Here is a 20,721-nt window from a genome sequence, read left to right as displayed (position 1 = left end):
TCTGGACTGGTTCAGAAATTAGGGTTAGGGACAGTTAGGTTGGAAAGACCCATTAACATTTTTGCTATTGAGAAGACACCATTACTTTCGAATCTTGTCCAGGAGGTTACTATGGAGTAAACACTTACAATGGGAACAGTCGATCTCCTGCTATGTGTTGGACAATTTACCTGCTGGGTTGGATTTGGAGTTTCCATGGCTATGTATTCACAATCCTGTTATTAACTGGTGTTGGAAGGATATTGTTGAATAGAGCCCCGATTGTTATAAGAAATGTCTTAGCTCTGTACAAATTTGCTCCTCTAGTCTAGAATGTCTGCTGGGGTACCTGAAGGACTTCGAAGATGTGTTCTTGGAAAAAGAGGAGAAGATACTACCCCCACATCGTCACTGTGATTGTACTATTGATCTTGTAATTAATGCCAAATTACCTAATGCTCGCCTGGAAAATATGTCGGTACACGAAGGTACTGCCAAGAAAAAATATGTAAATTAAAGTTTACGGAAGGGTCATATCCTTCCTTCCTCCCCTGTAACTGCTGGATTTTTCTTTGTTAAAGGGCCACTGTCACCCCCCTCCAGCCGTTATAAACTAAAAGAGCCACCTTGTGCAGCAGTAATGCTGCATTCTAACAAGGTGGCTCTTTTAGTTTTAGGTTCAAGTATACCCCAAATAAAGCGTTTTTATACTTAGCGACAATTCCTGTCTCTAGCCAGGGAGGCGGGTCCTCACTCCCCAGCTTGGCCAGCTCCTCTGCCGTCACTCCAATCTTCCTGCGCTTTCGGCACCGCCCCCTCAGCGCTGTTATCGTTTCAAAACCGGCGCCTGCGCTGTGTACTGGTGTCCTGCGCAGACGCAGTAAGCTCTGGCCGTCTGATGGCCCAGCCAGGCTTGCACACTGCGCGGGCATTGCGGCCAGCCACCTTTGGAATCCCCGCCCCCCACTGTGTGTTATGCATTATGCACAGTGCGGGGTGGGGATTCCAAAGGTGGCAGGCCGCAATGCCCGCGCAGGCGCAGTGTGCAAGCCTGGCTGGGCCATCAGACGGCCAGAGCTTACTGCGTCTGCGCAGGACACCAGTACACAGCGCATGCGCCGGTTTTGAAACGATAACAGCGCTGAGGGGGCGGTGCCGAAACCGCAGGAAGATTGGAGTGACGGCAGAGGAGCTGGCCAAGCTGGGGAGTGAGGACCCGCCTCCCTGGGTAGAGGCAGGAATTGTGGCTTAGTATAAAAACGCTTTATTTGGGGTATACTTGAACCTAAAACTAAAAGAGCCACCTTGTTAGAATGCAGCATTACTGCTGCACAAGGTGGCTCTTTTAGTTTATAACGGCTGGAGGGGGGTGACAGTGGCCCTTTAAAAAGAAAGATGGTGGCCTTCTTCCTTGCCTCGATTTATGGAAATTAAACAAGATTACAGTTAAAAATACTTACGCACTTCCACTTATCCCCGACCTACATAATCACCTTATGGGCGCTAAGTGGTTTTCTAAACTGGATCTTAGGGTGGCTTACAATTTGATTCACATCCGGGAGGGTGATGGGTGAAAGACGGTGTTTTTAACATTGAGGGCTTTTGGAAAATCTTGTCATGCCTTTTAACCAATGCGTCAGCAGTATTTCAAAATTTTATGAAGGATATATTTTCTGATATTATTGGAAGGTTTATTGTGGTATACCTTGATGATGATCACATTTTTGCCTCTTTTTTTTTCGAAAGCTTAGAGAGAATTCTTTGTTAAAATGAAAAAAATTACCTTTTCTGTCCAACAGAAATCGTTTCTGGGGTTCAGCGTTGGGGCTGAGGTTTTTACGATGGATCCTAGAAAGGTGCAGGCCATAATTGATTGAGTTTAATCTTGTGATCTTAAAGTGTTAAACATTTTTTTTAGGGTTTTCTAAATACTGCAGAAAATTTATTAGGGATTTTTCACAGATTGTTAAATCTCTCACTGATCTCATACGCAAGGGAGCAAACCTTAAGTGTTGGTAACCGAATTGTGGTGAAATATGTATATATCTATATGTGTGTAGTGACATATGTCTAGGATTATATGTGTGACTAGCAGTAGTTGAACATCTGTCCTGAAACTGCAGGCCTCACAGAGGTCACAGCATACATATCTTGAGAAGGCAGACTACTGTCTCCACTCTCGCCAGGGGGTCGTGTTGTGAACCAAGAAGAAAGGGAACATTTGCCACCTCCTAGCTCTTTAAAGAGAGATGTCAATTACAGCCTGATACTGTCTATCTGTGAGAACTTTTACACAGGGAATCTCAGAGCAAATAATATATTCATTAGGGGAGGGGCCGCAGTCCAATAAAAAAACAAGCAATTATGATATTAACCTGAGGGGCTAGTCTAGAAATCTGACCTCCAGAGTAAAGCTATAAAATAGGCCTGTATACATAGAATCGTGTTCACATGTGAGGGCATCCCTAGGAAACTGATGTGTTCCACCAACTCCATATTCACCCACCTCAGAGAGCAGAAGCAGACTACAAAGTTAGATGATTTCTGTAAGTTTTCTCCTGTTTACTTTATACTGTTTTGCATAGTTGCATGTCTTTTTATTATCATATTTTTATACCTTTTTCTTTGCTGTAAGCACTGAACCTTTTGTATTAAAGTATAAAACTTTAACAAGTTGAACCTTGAATGTTCTAACGAATCCATAGCCTAAGGTGTGTGAGCCTTATGAGTGGTAGACATTATTAGTAGTATTTCCTGGACTCATCGCCCTTGTATTTGGTGAGTGGTGGCAGTGTGTATGAGCGGGTGTGTGGCCTGGGTCGGTGTGTAATTTATGCTCCCATTACAGCATAGGACAGAGGTTGAATGCTGGACTGAGAGGGGAGATAGATTTACCCTTGCAGGCACAATCCCAAGTCACGTGCTGAGAGCGGGTACGTGACAAATTAATGACACCATGGAGTGGGAACCGTGACACGGATGCTTTTGGGGCATTTGATAAATTGAAAGAGTGTTTCATGACCACTTCAGTTTTATTCCAATCCAAGTTCCAAGAACCATTCATTATGGAGGTGGATGCCTCAGAGATTAGAGTAGGGGCTGTGCTACCTCAAGGTTTCAAAACTCTGACCAACTTGCCATCATGTGTTTTTTTTTTCTCTAGGAAATTTTCATCTGCTGAGAGAAATTATGATGTTGGGAATCACAAGCTACTCGCGGTTAAATTAGCTTTTGAAGAATGGAAACGTTTTGGAGGAGTCATCAAGTCACTGTAGTGACAGATCATAAAAATTAAGCCTATATTGAATCAGTTAAATTGTTAAACCGTAGACAGGCCTGAAGGTCCTTATTCTTTTCTAGATTTAAGGGGCCATGAATGTGAGGGCTGATTCTTTATTACACAGCCTTGATTCAGTTTTTCCTCCAGAACCTCCATTGTTTCTCAGGGTATTGTGGTGTCAATAGTGCAGCGCCCCAGAGTCCTGGTCGTTGCAGTACTGTCGCTCCGCCACTATGGGGAGCCATGGTGCGTCCGATGGCACTGAAGGAGTTCATCTGATCAGGTATCACAGACACCAATACATTTCACAGCTGGGCCTCCGGGGGGAGCTAAGGGTGCTATTCATTAGGCCACTCCCCACCATAGTGGGTAAACTGGGGGTCAGGCAGGAAGTTAGAGCAGAAAGCTGACTGGGTTGGAACCAGGCAACACCTTGTGGCAGAGGGTGTTGTAGGGGAAGATACAGTAGGGTCTCTGTCAGGGGTGGGATCCTGACAGAGGCTTGGCATTGGAAAGAACGTAACGGGTCCGCGCCAGCTCCGGGAAGCGGCGGGGCCCAAGAAAGGACTAGAAGCGAGATAGATTGTGCTGAGTGAGAAACGAGATCAAGCAATAGGAGAATACCAGTAGGGGTCATGCTGTAAGACCGGAGCAACACCCTACTGAGGCGCATTACCGGTGGCCGGAACGCCGAGGGAGTATTATAACAATCAGCTTCAAGCAATACTCTAAACAGCGGCAGGACAGTCAGTTTAAGGCGGGCTGTCTAACACAAATCACCTATGAAGTCTTGGGGGGCAACTTGTGGAGAGGGGCGACTCTAGGGTCCCGGAAGAGCTCCGAGCCTACCCGTCAAACGGGTGCCGTCCCAACCAGAACATAAGGGAGGGACGGAGGATTAGAAGAACATCATTTAATCGAGTTGTGAGGGAACTTAAGAAACAGACACAACGGTTGTGGGGACTTTCCGCAAGCACAGCAGGGAAGGACCGCAACACATAGCGCTAGAAGGAAGGCACCGATTTCCACCTGTGAAGAGAACTCTGGAGTTGCCATTGGACCGGCCGGACTTGCGCAGCCCAGTGCACCGTATTCCGGACTGAGGACTCAGAGATCTTCAGTAAAGAGGTAAAGAGACTGCAACCTGGTGTCCTCGTTATTTACTGCACCGCACCACCACTACCATCATCCGTCATCCACACCTGCTATTTACTGTGCGCCCCACGGCAGGGTCACGGACCGGGGCCTAGCCGCCGTGACAACCCCAGAGCAGAGACTCACCCAGGCCCGGTACCGGGTACCCCTCGGCCCTGCGGCGGTGGGGGCGCTACAACTTGGCGTCACGAACAGGATCTACTTAAGCCTGAGGAATCAGGTCATGTGTGCCTTGGAACTGTGATTTATCGTGCTTGGACTGTACTTTATTGTAAAGACTGTGCTGCGCCATTTACCGCCAAAACTCCCGCCAAAAGTCGCCACCATTGCAGCGCCACAGGGAGCGCAGAGGGAGAAGGGCGTGCCATGGGAGGAGACTACCAAAGCGGCGCCAGAAGTAGCGACCGCCCACTCCGACTCCTGCTGCGAGAGAACGACCTGCCCAGCAGCGGAGGAGAACCGCCCCCTGATCTGCAACGGCGGGAACGAGGTAAAGAAGGAGCCCGGCCCTGGAGAAATGGCGGAGTCAGGTGCATGCACTGCCACCGACTATCGGGCAGCGATGACGAACAGCAAGTGCCTGAACGAGGAAGGAGCGATTCCGGCTTGCCCTCCTTCACCGGAGGCGGACCTAGGTCCACTGCAGCGGAAGGATCTGAATTCTTTGGAACCGGCCGCGGAGCTGAGCCTACCCATCCCGTCCTCGGAGTCAGCGGAGGAGGAACCATGGTGGGCGGAGCCGCATCCGGGGACCCCATTGGAGGAGCTGCGGTCCGGGCTGCGGCCGACTCCAGCGTTCTCGTTAATGGACCGGATCGATATCGGTGGAACCACATCAGGCGCAGGTATGGAAGACGCCCCTGCTCCCCTGCTCGATCCCGCGACCGGCCCTCACCCCAGTAAAAGCCGTCTACTATCAGCAGAGCTAGTGGTGTTACCCCCCGATGCTATGGGGAAGCTGGTGCCACCGCTGCCGACTAGGATGGGGGAACCCGTAGACGTGGGCCCAGACTGGGTGACCCTCCAGTGGGACACCCCCCGGGTTGGGCCAGATGGAGTTCGGGAAGAAGGATTCACCCTTGCTGTGCTTACCTGGGAGCAATACAAACAATGCTTGATCCTACATTGGAAAAGGCAGAAAGAGGCAGAGCTGACTGCCCCACCGAGGGTACGACAACCACCTCCTGCATGTGATGACCGAGACATGGTGAGGCGGGGCACTGTATTGGCCTTCCACCCGAAGAGAGGATGGGGCTCCATACAGGAACCGGGGCTACCAACTGACGTCTTCGTTGCCAGCTGCAACGTGAAGGCTCCCTGCTGTGGCCGAAGTGGTGATCCGCTACAAAGGGGAGATCCGGTGACTTACACCCGTCATCGGAATGCATACGGGTGGTATGCCCAGGACGTGCGCCGTTGTGAGCTTGGGGGAGCGTCGTCTGGTACTTCAACCATGATGGAACCAGACGTAACGGATCTTACCAACATTGCCGTCGTACGTCTCATTGCAGCGACTGAGCTGGCGGCTAGAGTCCGCCTTCGGGTCCAGACATCGGGTGGTCTGACTGCACCAGGGAAATCCATCGGTGATACTGGTGCGGCATTAGCTGCTGACCTAGGATCAAAGTCTGCACAGTCGGAAGGTGCCCACTTTTGGCTGATGTCTTGTGATTTACTATGAAGATAAACCTCGATACCATGAATATGTAAATAGTTACTGTTTCCTGTTTGGCTAAACCTGTTTAGGGTTAACTTTTAAGGGGATCCTTCTATGGACCTGGGATCCCTATTGTTTTGTTTTCTTGTTTGTTTTCCAAGTTTTGCACAAAGTTTACAGAACTGCTGAAATCATGAACAGTGCATGATCCGAACTTCTTGTATATAGTTTGCACCTTATTAAAGGCGCTCCCTACTGGTTTTACTTAAAGAAGGACTCTTTGCGAAGATACCGCACTGGAACCTTTGCTGAGTATGGACTGGTAGCTTGAGAAGATACGCTACCTCATAGAGACTTGGTCCCCTCTTAAAGGGGATGTTCATTTGCCGCACCTCGATAGTAATATTGCTTTAAGACAGGAAGCAATAATGTCTTGACCAAAGGAAATGATGATAATGTTCATATGAGAAAAGTTATGTGTGTTTAATTAGTTAAATGTGAAGAAATACTGATGATGTGCTCTGAGAAGTAAAAGGTGAAAGATAGAAGAAGGATGCAGTGGACCCGTAGGGATAGACGTGGTGTCCAGCATGCATGAAAGAAAGAAAGATAATGAGAAGGCTTAATGTGCGATAGAAAATGTTTTGATAATGCTGATAGAAAGTTAGGATAGAAGGTAAACCCTGAGTCCTCATAGGAGTCATGTAGAGATGACTTAGTGCTCTTAAACTGAAAGTAATGTTATGTTCTATACTGTGTATAGTAGTTGAAAAGGCAGTAGGCCCTGGCTGAACGGGGCGGTCCTGTAACAGAAAGGAGAGGCAGTAGGTCTGGTGCCGATAGGACAGGCGGTCCTGCAGATTTAAAGAAGGGGAATGAGAAAGTTAAATTGCCTTATAATGTGATTATAGGAAGGTCTTTAGTGGATTTAGAGTGTGAGTCCTTAAAGGCAATGTTAAATTATTGTTCAACAAGTTTGCACTTAGTAGAATACCCGGTTGGGTAACAGGAGTTATTTATAGCCTGTAATTTATAATGTTAACCATGTTTGTAACGTTCAAGTGTCCTTACCTCCCATAAAGGGAAGCCTGTTCAAGTATACTTATTGTTATTACACTCAACGAAACTGCATGTCTTTTTGCTAACTTGTATTGTTGTTTTCTTCCCAGTCCCGGAGTACTGTGTTTAACCAGGGGGGAGTGCAGCGCCCCAGAGTCCTGGTCGTTGCAGTACTGTGGCTCCGCCACTATGGGGAGCCATGGTGCGTCCGATGGCACTGAAGGAGTTCATCTGATCAGGTATCACAGACACCAATACATTTCACAGCCGGGCCTCCGGGGGGAGCTAAGGGTGCTATTCATTAGGCCACTCCCCACCATAGTGGGTAAACTGGGGGTCAGGCAGGAAGTTAGAGCAGAAAGCTGACTGGGTTGGAACCAGGCAACACCTTGTGGCAGAGGGTGTTGTAGGGGAAGATACAGTAGGGTCTCTGTCAGGGGTGGGATCCTGACAGAGGCTTGGCATTGGAAAGAACGTAACGGGTCCGCGCCAGCTCCGGGAAGCGGCGGGGCCCAAGAAAGGACTAGAAGCGAGATAGATTGTGCTGAGTGAGAAACGAGATCAAGCAATAGGAGAATACCAGTAGGGGTCATGCTGTAAGACCGGAGCAACACCCTACTGAGGCGCATTACTGGTGGCCGGAACGCCGAGGGAGTATTATAACAATCAGCTTCAAGCAATACTCTAAACAGCGGCAGGACAGTCAGTTTAAGGCGGGCTGTCTAACACAAATCACCTATGAAGTCTTGGGGGGCAACTTGTGGAGAGGGGCGACTCTAGGGTCCCGGAAGAGCTCCGAGCCTACCCGTCAAACGGGTGCCGTCCCAACCAGAACATAAGGGAGGGACGGAGGATTAGAAGAACATCATTTAATCGAGTTGTGAGGGAACTTAAGAAACAGACACAACGGTTGTGGGGACTTTCCGTAAGCACAGCAGGGAAGGACCGCAACACATAGCGCTAGAAGGAAGGCACCGATTTCCACCTGTGAAGAGAACTCTGGAGGTGCCATTGGACCGGCCGGACTTGCGCAGCCTGGTGAACCGTATTCCGGACTGAGGACTCAGAGATCTTCAGTAAAGAGGTACTACAACCATGTATCTGTAAGGAGGGGGCGGGGACCCTCAGTTGCTTCCTCTCTTCTTTTTGTGGGGCACATGTCCCCAATGCGGTGACCTGATGGTTTTGGCAATATATTAATGTACTAATGTTATGTATTGCTGTTTTATTAATGTACTGTGTCTGTATGTAAAATATTGTAATGATAAACTTGTACTGCATGTGTTAAGATTAGGGCTAGACGACATTAAAAGGGGGCCGGTCCAGCAGGCTGACTGGACAGGAATTTCTTGCTGCTGGTGCAGAGCCCGAGCAGGTTTGCCCATGGCAGGACGTGCTCCTCTGATGGGAGCATAATATATTCTCCGTACGGGAAAGTGCTGCCAAAGGGCTGCTGAGCAGCTGGAATGGGCACTAGGACTGTGCGAGTGCCCAGTAAAGGACTGTTTGCTCCCCAGAACTGGACGGGCACTGCTGAAGCAGAGTGTCTGGATAGGGACAACTCAGGAAGTTTTATTTTCTCTTTTCACCCTTATTAAAGTTCTACTGTTGCGAAAGAACTGTGACTCCGTGGTGCTTCATGGGACCAGAATTCCAGCAGACACCGTGAACACCCATTCCTCCATGTGCAAGGTGCTGGGGTGTTCACTGACTGTTTGCTTAATAGACTCGCCCACACCTACCACTCTGTGCCACCTTGATACACGGCTTCCTGGCTCTATGTTCCACATGGAAGATGAAATCCTAATGGCTAGAAACCAGGGGGTAATGCAAGCATTTTTCCACTTTTCTCTCTCAACCACCTGAGTGAGGCCCTAATAGATAGTATTGTAATGTGTCCACCGCCCACTTTATGGCCAAGCATTCCTTTTCTACCATGGAATAATAAGTGCCAACAGCTTCCTACTCAGAGAACAGGGCACTCCTCCTCGTGTATCACCTGAGAAAAGACTACTCCTAAACCAACTTCTGAGGAGTTATTCTGGAGTACAAACTCCTTTTTACAGTTTGGGGCAACCAGAACCAGCTGCTTACATATCAGGTACTATCAGTTCTTGAAAGGCTGTCTCCACCTCTGCAGTCCATTTGGCCATAGCTGATTGTATCCACTTACGGAGGTCAGTCAGGGGTGTTGCCATTAAATCAAAGTTTTGGAGGAATCTCCTGTAGTACCCCATGATTCTCAGAAAGACTCTAAATTGCTTCTTTGAGAGTGGTCTTGGCCAATTTTGGATTGCGTCCTTTTTAGTGATCTGGGGTTTGATCTCAACTCTACCTGCTACATATCCTAGGTATTTGCCCTCTTCTTTTCCAATGGCACATTTTTTTAGATTTATAGAAAACCCCACTTTCCTGAGAGCATCAAACACCGCCATAGCATAATTCTTATGGAGTGTGAGGATCTGGTCCATAGCCCTCTGGAATGAGTCCGGGGCTCCCTGTAAACCAAACAGCTTCCAGACGTTTTGGAAGCATCTGTCAGACATAGAGTATGTAGTGTTCTCCTTGCATTTTTTTGACATGGGGATTTGCCAATATCCCTTTGTTAAATCCAAGGTGGTTATATACCTTGCTGGCCCAAGTCTCTTCAATCAGGTCATCGACACACGGCATCAGATATGCATCGAACTTGGAGACTTCATTCAGAGATTTGGCATACGCTTTATTTCCTTGTAAACCAGCTCTTGCCGGGCCTCGGGAATTCATTAGGGCTTCAAGTTCACCCGCACATGGGATTCCATCAGAACCTCGTGTTCTATGACCTTTGTACACCCTGAAAAATCTGACAACAGGTTCCTGTTCTGCTGCAGCAACTCCTGACCCTGCTGTTTTTGGACCTTCAATAGTGTCTTCGCTACTGCGACTTATTCCACATCTGCTTCTGGCTTGACCAGCAAACATGGAGTTTCAATGGGCTCCATGTCATGCCATGTCTTGATAAGATTGCCGTGGTACAATTGGTATGATTTTCGCCTTCCTGGTTGGTGAATCTTGTACTTTACTTCACCAAGCTTCTCCACCACCTCATAGGGGCTTTGCCATTTGGCCAAGAACTTACTTTCCACTGTGGGAATTAGTACGAGGACTCGGTCCCAAGAGCTGAAGTTTCTCACCCTGGCTGACCAGTTGTAGACACTAGATTGAGCCTGTACAGGAGATGTCCTTTTATGATGGGAATCACCTTCACAATCCTCTCGCATCTGGGTGAAGTGTTTGATGAAGCTCCGGTGGGGGGTGATTTTGGCTTCTCAGGTTTCCTTTGCTATATCAAGGAGACCCTGCGGATGTTAGCCATACAGAAGTTCAAACAGAGAGAATCCATTAGAGCTTTGTGGAACCTCCTGGATAGAAAGCAAAAGATGAGGCAGGAGACGGTCCCAGTCTCGACCGTCCTTCTCTATGACCTTCTTAAGCATATTCTTCAATTTTTTTATTCAATCTTTCCACAAGGCCATCTATCTGGAGATGGTACATGGACGTCTTCAGTTGTGTAATTAGCACGGCCTTACACAGTTCCCTCATCACCTTACTCATAAAGAGTGTTCCTTGGTCAGTCAGTATCTCCCTCTATAATCCTGTCCATGGAAAAACGTGTACCAACTTGCGGGCTATACTTTTCACAGAGAAGTTTCTCAGGGGAACTGCTTCAGGTTACCACGTAGCATAGTCAAGGATGACCAACATGCATACCTCCCAACCGTCCCGGATCCCGCGGGACTGTCCTGATTTTGACTACGTGCCCAGGGCGGGGACAATGCAGGGGGCGGCACCTGAGTAGCTGAGGTTTGTGGCTGTTTTTTTTTCTTATACATGCTGGGTCTCCTCCCGACCGAGAAACTGAAGAGCTGCACATGGACAGATCAGCCGCCCCTGCAACACAGAGGAGATTGTGTGTGTGTGTGATGTGTGTGTGTGTGTGTGTGTGTGTGTGTGTGAGAGATGTGTGTGTGTGTCTGATGCTGCATGTGTGTGTCATTGTGTGTGTCTGATGCTGCATGTGTGTGTCATTGTGTGTGTGTGATGCTGCATTTGTGTGTGTGTCATGTGTGTGTGATGGCTGGGTGTGTGTGTGATGGCTGGGTGTGTGTGTGTGTGATGGCTGGGTGTGTGTGATGGCTGCGTGTGTGTGTGATGGCTGCGTGTGTGTGTGATGGCTGCGTGTGTGTGTGATGGCTGCGTGTGTGTGTGTGTGTGATGGCTGGGTGTGTGTGTGATGGCTGGGTGTGTGTGTGTGATGGCTGCGTGTGTGTGTGATGGCTGCATGTGTGTGTGTGATGGCTGCGTGTGTGTGTGTGATGGCTGCGTGTGTGTGTGATGGCTGCGTGTGTGTGTGTGATGGCTGCGTGTGTGTGTGTGATGGCTGCGTGTGTGTGTGTGTGATGGCTGCATGTGTGTGATGGCTGCGTGTGTGTGTGTGATGGCTGCGTGTGTGTGTGATGGCTGCGTGTGTGTGTGATGGCTGCGTGTGTGTGTGTGTGATGGCTGCGTGTGTGTGTGATGGCTGTGTGTGTGTGTGTGTGTGTGATGGCTGCGTTTGTGATGCATTTGTGTCAAAGCTGCATGTGTTTGTGAGCTGCGTTTGTGATGCTGCGTGTGTATGTGTGATACTGTGTGTGTGATGCTGCATGTGTGTGCGCTGCATGTGTGTGAGCCGTGTGTGTGAGCTGTGTGCGTGTGTGTGAGCGTGTGTGTGAGCTGCGTGCCTGTATGTCATTATACAGTATGGAGAACTGTGGCCATTATACAGTATGGAGCATCATGTGCGGTCATTATACAGTATGCAGCATCATGTGCGGTCATTATACAGTATGGAGCATCATGTGCAGTCATTATACAGTATGGAGCATCATGTGCAGTCATTATACAGTATGCAGCATCATGTGCGGTCATTATACAGTATGAAGCATCATGTGCAGCCAGCATACAGTATGGAGCATTATGTGCGGTCATTATACAGTATGGAGCATCATGTGCGTTCATTATACAGTATGGAGCATCACGTGCGGCCATTATACAGTATGCATGCAGTCATTATACAGTATGGAGCATCATGTGCGGTCATTATACAGTATGGAGCATCATGTGCGGCCATTATACAGTATGCATGCGGTCATTATACAGTATGGAGCGTCATGTGTGGCCATTATACAGTATGGAGCGTCATGTGTGGCCATTATACAGTATGGAGCGTCATGTGTGGCCATTATACAGTATGGAGCATCATGTGTGGTCATTATACAGTATGGAGCATCATGTGTGGCCATATTTTTTTGTTTATAACTATTGTATATGAAACAGTGTGATCAGCAGTGCTAAATGGGTGTGGTTGAGACGTGGATATGGGTGTGACTAATTGTGAATGGGTGTGGTCAGAGGCGTGGCCTAAAATTTGCCGCGGCGCACAAAGCGCGCCGCAAACTTTGTCCCTCTTTCCCATCTTCAAAAGTTGGGAGGTATGAACATGTATTGATGCCCACTAGCAGATTTAACCAGGGGACATAGCAAGTCCATGGCAATTTGCTTAAATGGCACTTTGTATGATGGGTAATGGAACGGCACGAGAAGACTTAGAAAGTGAGAGGAGGGGGCAGATACCTGGCAGATGGGACAGGACCTGCAATGCTTTAAGATTTCCTGGTGACATCCAGGCCAATAGAACAATCTCATATCCCGTTCTTGAGTTTTGTCCACGCCCAGATAGCGACCCAAGAAAAGTGAATGGGCCATCCCGTACACACGGCTCTGCTCCATACACACACGGCTCCGCTCCGTACATACGGCTCCGCTCCGTAAACACACGGCTCTGCTCATACACCTTGTCCACACATGGTTCCGCTGTATACTTCGTACACACATGGCTCCTCTCTGTACACCCCGTACACTCACTGCTCCGCTCCGTCCCGTCCACCTCGTACACACATGGATCCGCTTCGTATACCTCATACACACACTGCTCAGCTTTATCCACACTGTAAACCACTCCTGACCCCAAACATAAACTTCCCCTCATCCAGCACCATGACAACCAGCACAGCAGAGTCCTGCATACACTGAGGCCCCTGATCATGTGACCCCTGACTCCTCCCCTCCTGTGACCTCATCACAGGTCCTGTGCGCACAGAAAAGCCATATATGTGGAGTGCGGCTCTAGGGGTGGAGGTAGGTGCTGGAGGCTCCATTATTCTCTATGTGGAGTGCGGCTCTGCGGGTGGAGGTCGGTGCTGGAGGCTCCATTATTCTCTATGTGGAGTGCGGCTCTGCGGGTGGAGGTCGGTGCTGGAGGCTCCATTATTCTCTATGTGGAGTGCGGCTTTGCGGGTGGAGGTCGGTGCTGGAGGCTCCATTATTCTCTATGTGGAGTGCGGCTTTGCGGGTGGAGGTCGGTGCTGGAGGCTCCATTATTCTCTATGTGGAGTGCGGCTCTGCGGGTGGAGGTCGGTGCTGGAGGCTCCATTATTCTCTATGTGGAGTGCGGCTCTGCGGGTGGAGGTCGGTGCTGGAGGCTCCATTATTCTCTATGTGGAGTGCGGCTCTGTGGGTGGAGGTCGGTGCTGGAGGCCCCATTATTCTCTATGTGGAGTGCGGCTCTGCGGGTGGAGGTCGGTGCTGGAGGCCCCATTATTCTCTATGTGGAGTGCGGCTCTGCGGGTGGAGGTAGGTGCCTGAGGCTCCATTATTCTCTATGTGGAGTGCGGCTCTGCGGGTGGAGGTAGGTGCTGGAGGCTCCATTATTCTCTATGTGGAGTGCGGCTCTGCGGGTGGAGGTCGGTGCTGGAGGCTCCATTATTCTCTATGTGGAGTGCGGCTCTGCGGGTGGAGGTCGGTGCTGGAGGCTCCATTATTCTCTATGTGGAGTGCGGCTTTGCGGGTGGAGGTCGGTGCTGGAGGCTCCATTATTCTCTATGTGGAGTGCGGCTTTGCGGGTGGAGGTCGGTGCTGGAGGCTCCATTATTCTCTATGTGGAGTGCGGCTCTGCGGGTGGAGGTCGGTGCTGGAGGCTCCATTATTCTCTATGTGGAGTGCGGCTCTGCGGGTGGAGGTCGGTGCTGGAGGCTCCATTATTCTCTATGTGGAGTGCGGCTCTGTGGGTGGAGGTCGGTGCTGGAGGCCCCATTATTCTCTATGTGGAGTGCGGCTCTGCGGGTGGAGGTCAGTGCTGGAGGCTCCATTATTCTCTATGTGGAGTGCGGCTCTGCGGGTGGAGGTCGGTGCTGGAGGCTCCATTATTCTCTATGTGGAGTGCGGCTCTGTGGGTGGAGGTCGGTGCTGGAGGCTCCATTATTCTCTATGTGGAGTGCGGCTCTGTGGGTGGAGGTCGGTGCTGGAGGCCCCATTATTCTCTATGTGGAGTGCGGCTCTGCGGGTGGAGGTCGGTGCTGGAGGCTCCATTATTCTCTATGTGGAGTGCGGCTCTGCGGGTGGAGGTCGGTGCTGGAGGCTCCATTATTCTCTATGTGGAGTGCGGCTCTGCGGGTGGAGGTCGGTGCTGGAGGCTCCATTATTCTCTATGTGGAGTGCGGCTCTGCGGGTGGAGGTCGGTGCTGGAGGCTCCATTATTCTCTATGTGGAGTGCGGCTCCGCGGGTGGAGGTCGGTGCTGGAGGCTCCATTATTCTCTATGTGGAGTGCGGCTCCGCGGGTGGAGGTCGGTGCTGGAGGCTCCATTATTCTCTATGTGGAGTGCGGCTCTGCGGGTGGAGGTCGGTGCTGGAGGCTCCATTATTCTCTATGTGGAGTGCGGCTCTGCGGGTGGAGGTCGGTGCTGGAGGCTCCATTATTCTCTATGTGGAGTGTGGCTCTGCGGGTGGAGGTCGGCGCTGGAGGCTCCATTATTCTCTATGTGGAGTGCGGCTCTTCCGGTGGAGGTCGGTGCTGGAGGCTCCATTATTCTCTATGTGGAGTGCGGCTCTGCGGGTGGAGGTCGGTGCTGGAGGCTCCATTATTCTCTATGTGGAGTGCGGCTCTTCCGGTGGAGGTCGGTGCTGGAGGCTCCATTATTCTCTATGTGGAGTGCGGCTCTGCGGGTGGAGGCTCCATTATTTTCTATGTGGAGTGCGGCTCTGCGGGTGGACGTCGGTGCTGGAGGCTCCATTATTCTCTATGTGGAGTGCGGATCTGCGGGTGGAGGTCGGTGCTGGAGGCTCCATTATTCTCTATGTGGAGTGCGGCTCTGCGGGTGGAGGTCGGTGCTGGAGGCTCCATTATTCTCTATGTGGAGTGCGGCTCTGCGGGTGGAGGTCGGTGCTGGAGGCTCCATTATTCTCTATGTGGAGTGCGGCTCTGCGGGTGGAGGTCGGTGCTGGAGGCTCCATTATTCTCTATGTGGAGTGCGGCTCTGCGGGTGGAGTTTGGTGCTGGAGGCCCCATTATTCTCTATGTGGAGTGCTGCTCTGCGGGTGGAGGTCGGTGCTGGAGGCCCCATTATTCTCTATGTGGAGTGTGGCTCTGCGGGTGGAGGTCGGTGCTGGAGGCTCCATTATTCTCTATGTGGAGTGCGGCTCTGCGGGTGGAGGTCGGTGCTGGAGGCCCCATTATTCTGTATGTGGAGTGCGGCTCTGCAGGTGGAGGTCGGTGCTGGAGGCCCCATTATTCTCTATGTGGAGTGCGGCTCTGCGGGTGGAGGTCGGTGCTGGAGGCTCCATTATTCTCTATGTGGAGTGCGGCTCTGCGGGTGGAGGTCGCTGCTGGAGGCCCCATTATTCTCTATGTGGAGTGCGGCTCTGCGGGTGGAGGTCGGTGCTGGAGGCTCCATTATTCTCTGCGGGTGGAGGTCGGTGCTGGAGGCTCCATTATTCTCTGCGGGTGGAGGTCGGTGCTGGAGGCCCCATTATTCTCTATGTGGAGTGCGGCTCTGCGGGTGGAGGTAGGTGCTGGAGGCTCCATTATTCTCTATGTGGAGTGCGGCTCTGCAGGTGGAGGTCGGTGCTGGAGGCTCCATTATTCTCTATGTGGAGTGCGGCTCTGCGGGTGGAGGTCGGTACTGGAGGCTCCATTATTCTCTATGTGGAGTGCGGCTCTACGGGTGGAGGTCGGTGCTGGAGGCCCCATTATTCTCTGCGGGTGGAGGTCGGTGCTGGAGGCTCCATTATTCTCTATGTGGAGTGCGGCTCTGCGGGTGGAGGTCAGTGCTGGAGGCTCCATTATTCTCTATGTGGAGTGCGGCTCTGCGGGTGGAGGTCGGTACTGGAGGCTCCATTATTCTCTATGTGGAGTGCGGCTCTACGGGTGGAGGTCGGTGCTGGAGGCCCCATTATTCTCTGCGGGTGGAGGTCGGTGCTGGAGGCTCCATTATTCTCTATGTGGAGTGTGGCTCTGCGGGTGGAGGTCGGCGCTGGAGGCTCCATTATTCTCTATGTGGAGTGCGGCTCTTCCGGTGGAGGTCGGTGCTGGAGGCTCCATTATTCTCTGTGTGGAGTGCGGCTCTGCGGGTGGAGGTCGGTGCTGGAGGCTCCATTATTCTCTATGTGGAGTGCGGCTCTGCGGGTGGAGGTCGGTGCTGGAGGCTCCATTATTCTCTATGTGGAGTGCGGCTCTTCCGGTGGAGGTCGGTGCTGGAGGCTCCATTATTCTCTATGTGGAGTGCGGCTCTGCGGGTGGAGGCTCCATTATTTTCTATGTGGAGTGCGGCTCTGCGGGTGGACGTCGGTGCTGGAGGCTCCATTATTCTCTATGTGGAGTGCGGATCTGCGGGTGGAGGTCGGTGCTGGAGGCTCCATTATTCTCTATGTGGAGTGCGGCTCTGCGGGTGGAGGTCGGTGCTGGAGGCTCCATTATTCTCTATGTGGAGTGCGGCTCTGCGGGTGGAGGTCGGTGCTGGAGGCTCCATTATTCTCTGTGGGTGGAGGTCGGTGGTGGAGGCTCCATTATTCTCTGTGGGTGGAGGTCGGTACTGGAGGCAGCTGACAATCAGCGTGATTTCAGTAGTCGCGTCCCATTAATAAAGTAGAACCAAAGAGAAGCCGCAGAATCACCGGAAAGAGCAAATCCTTGCCCGCTCTCTTCCTTCAGACTTCGGCACAGACAGGACGTTCTGTTTCTTGGACGTGTTCACTTGAAGGAGCGAGTTTTGTCCTCTTATCACCTTCTAGTAGGATAAGAGAATATCCCTAAATAATCTAATATGTCCATGTTCACACCACGAGAGCAGCATTCAGGCCAAACCTCCTCCAGTACTCAGACTGGAGCTCAATAATGGCCACCAGAAAAATTCACTACTCACTAGTAGAGGTGAATCAATTTTTCAAAATTCGGTTCCAATTATGATCGGGGCCGTATATTGTTTTTGCAATATTCACCGAACACAGCTGAAAGTCATTGGAGTAGAAATTACCGTATATGTTCACTCAACTCTACTCACTAGTGTCTTTTTCCGGTGTCATACAGGATCAGATCCACAGATTACGGCTTATACCGGAAAAACCGCTCCAGTCATTATTTATGATGTTCCATCATCTTCTCATTCAGGTCTCTGCAATATCGGATCCTCCAAGTGAATATCTTCTATAGAAGAGAATTTTCCTGATTCACCCATCACAGATGGATATGGACAGAGACAAGATGGCGGAGAGGATATTACACCTCACCCTAGAGATCCTCTTCCGGCTTACTGGAGAGGTGAGAGATTCTGATGACGTCACATTACATCATTCTTATCTATGGGAATAACAGATGGACAGAACTGGAGAGGTGAGGACTCTGGAAATGTCTGTAGTGAGATTTATTCATGTGTCTCTCCATAACCAGGATTACACAGTAGTGAAAACAACCTCTAGTGAGCGCTGTCAGGACCCTGTGTCTCAGGGATGGGGAAGACCCCTGAGCCCAATCACAGGGCCTCCACCTCACCTGATACATGAGGACATCAATGACCAGAAGATCCTAGAACTCACCTACAAGATGATTGAGCTTCTGACTGGAGAGGTGACACTGCTGGGAATGCTGGGACATTATACAGTAATGCTATGAAGGGATCGGGGGATGACGGTATCATTGTATGTGTCAGGTTCCTATAAGGTGTCAGGATGTCGCCGTCTATTTCTCCATGGATGAGTGGGAGTATTTAGAAGGACACAGAGATCTGTACAAGGACGTCATGATGGAGGTTCCCCAGCCCCTCACATCACCAGGTAATAGACAGGACTAAATACACACGGCCTATAATTATCTGTATGTAAAGAATGAATTCAGTCCCTGTATATGTTTCCTCCAGATCTATCCAGTAAGAGGACAACACCAGAGAGATGTCCCCGTCCTCTTCTTCCACAAGACTGTAAACAAGAAGATCTCTATGTTCCTCAGGATCATCAGGTAGATGGAGAGAAGGTGTCATGAGATCTCCCCTATGATGTGTAGACGGCTGTGAAGGTCTTGTGCTCAGTCTTGTTTTATCCACCAGTATTCTATGTTTTATACTTGTGTAATGAGAACGGTGCAGATGGCAGGATTAGAGCTGACCATAGATGTGACTTCTCCATCTGTCTGTGACTTTTACAACATTTGTTTCAGGGAGAAGATCTGACCCATATTAATACTACAGAGACATATGTGAGGGGTGATGAGCGGTGTAAAGAGGAGAGTCCTACATATGACTACCCAGGTGAGTAGTGACCACTAAATGCAGAGTAATCACAGATTCTACTGTAATTATATGTTGAATTTCTAGTGGAAGTACCGGTCCTGGAAGGACCATCAAGTGAGAAGCCAAACTGTTTTTAGGTGAACAAGAAATACAGTTATGCTCAAATCTTTACACACCCTAGCAGAATTTTAGCTTTCTTGGCCTTTTTTCAGAGAATATGAATGACTAGATAGTGGCCCGATTCTAATGCTACGGGTATTCTAGAATATGCATGTCCACGTATGAACAGTCCACGTAGTATATTGCCCAGCGACGTAGTATATTGCCCGGCGACGTAGTATATTGCCCGGCGACGTAGTATATTGCCGAGCCACGTAGTATATTGCCGAGCCACGTAGTATATTGCCGAGCTACGTAGTATATCTTTCATCATACCCCGATTCTCCATTCTGCCCGCGTCCAGCATACTGCCCCCGCGTCCAGCAAAAAGAGTTCTTACCTTGCCATGCTCCTGCGGCGGGCGAAGCACACTTCCTCCACGCAGGTGAAGGACGCACACGCCGTGGCTGACAATGACGTCAGACGCCGGCGAAGTGCGACTGCGGCCGCTCAAGTCAGCTGCCAGCCTCCGACTGGCTGGCGGGGGCTGACTGTTAACCCATTTACCCCCAAGGGTGGTTTGCACGTTAATGACCGGGCCAATTTTTACAATTCTGACCACTGTCCCTTTATGAGGTTATAACTCTGGAACGCTTCAACGGATCCCGGTGATTCTGACATTGTTTTCTTGTGACATATTGTACTTCATGATAGTGGTAAAATTTATTCGATATAACTTGCGTTTATTTGTGAAAAAAACGGAAATTTGGTGAAAATTTTGCAATTTTCCAACTTTTAATTTTTATGCCCTTAAATCACAGAGATATGTCAACCAAAATACTTAATAAGTAACATTTCCCACATGTCTACTTTACATCAGCACAATTTTGGAACCAAAATTTTTTTTGTTAGGGATTTATAAGGGTTAAAAGTTGACCAGAAATTTCTCATTTTTACAACACCATTGTTTTTTTAGGGACCACATCTCATTTGAAGTCATTTTGAGGGGTCAATATGATAGAAAATAACCAAGTGTGACACCATTCTAAAATCTGCACCCCTCAAGGTGCTCAAAACCACATTCAAGAAGTTTATTAACCCCTTCAGGTGTTTCACAGGAATTTTTGGAATGTTTAAATAAAAATGAACATTTAACTTTTTTCACACAAAATTAATTTCAGCTCCAATTTGTTTTATTTTACTAAGGGTAACAGGAGAAAATGGACCTCAAAAGTTGTTGTACAATTTGTCCTGAGTACGCTGATACCCCATATGTGGGTGTAAACCATTGTTTGGGCGCATGGCAGAGCTCGGAAGGGAAGGAGCGCCATTTGACTTTTCAATGCAAAATTGACAGGAATTGAGATGGGACGCCATGTTGCGTTGGAGAGCCCCTCATGTGCATAAACATTGAAACCCCCCACAAGTGACACCATTTTGGAAAGTAGACCCCTTAAGGAACTTTTCTAGATGTGTGGTGAGCACTTTGACCCAACAAGTGCTTCACAGAAGTTTATAATGCAGAGCCGTGAAAATAAAAATTCTTTTTTTTTCACAAAAATGATTTTTTTAGCCTCCAGTTTTGTATTTTCACAAGGGTAACAGGATAAATTGGACCCCAAAAGTTGTTGTCCAATTTGTCCTGAGTACACTGATACCCCATATGTTGGGATAAAGCCATGTTTGGGCGCACGGGAGAGCTCGGACGGGAAGGAGCACTGTTTTACTTTTTCAACGCAGAATTGGCTGGAATTGAGATCGGACGCCATGTCTCGTTTGGAGAGTCCCTGATGTGCCGAAACAGTGGAAACCCCCAATTCTACCTGAAACCCTAATCCAAACACACCCCTAACCC

General features: G+C 49.6%; 2 protein-coding genes across 2 annotated transcripts in view; both read left to right on the top strand.

The window, feature by feature from the left end:
• The window catches only part of LOC143768029 (uncharacterized), a 788,341-nt gene that overhangs the window by 78,590 nt on the left and 689,030 nt on the right, over positions 1 to 20,721 (top strand). The gene's annotated exons all lie outside the window — the stretch shown is intronic.
• The window catches only part of LOC143768023 (uncharacterized), a 32,028-nt gene continuing 24,622 nt past the window's right edge, over positions 13,316 to 20,721 (top strand). The window contains exons 1-6 of the mRNA XM_077256669.1: positions 13,316 to 13,349; positions 17,654 to 17,803; positions 17,933 to 18,109; positions 18,192 to 18,315; positions 18,399 to 18,496; positions 18,695 to 18,785. Of these exons, the coding sequence (XP_077112784.1) occupies positions 17,726 to 17,803; positions 17,933 to 18,109; positions 18,192 to 18,315; positions 18,399 to 18,496; positions 18,695 to 18,785 (568 nt within the window). The 5' untranslated portion in view covers positions 13,316 to 13,349; positions 17,654 to 17,725. The remainder of the gene's footprint in view (positions 13,350 to 17,653; positions 17,804 to 17,932; positions 18,110 to 18,191; positions 18,316 to 18,398; positions 18,497 to 18,694; positions 18,786 to 20,721) is intronic.

Source organism: Ranitomeya variabilis, chromosome 4, assembly GCF_051348905.1.
Source record: "Ranitomeya variabilis isolate aRanVar5 chromosome 4, aRanVar5.hap1, whole genome shotgun sequence".
In the NCBI taxonomy this organism is placed as follows: domain Eukaryota; kingdom Metazoa; phylum Chordata; class Amphibia; order Anura; family Dendrobatidae; genus Ranitomeya; species Ranitomeya variabilis.
Note: the sequence above shows the minus strand (reverse complement) of the source record. Positions and strands in the feature narration are given on the sequence as shown.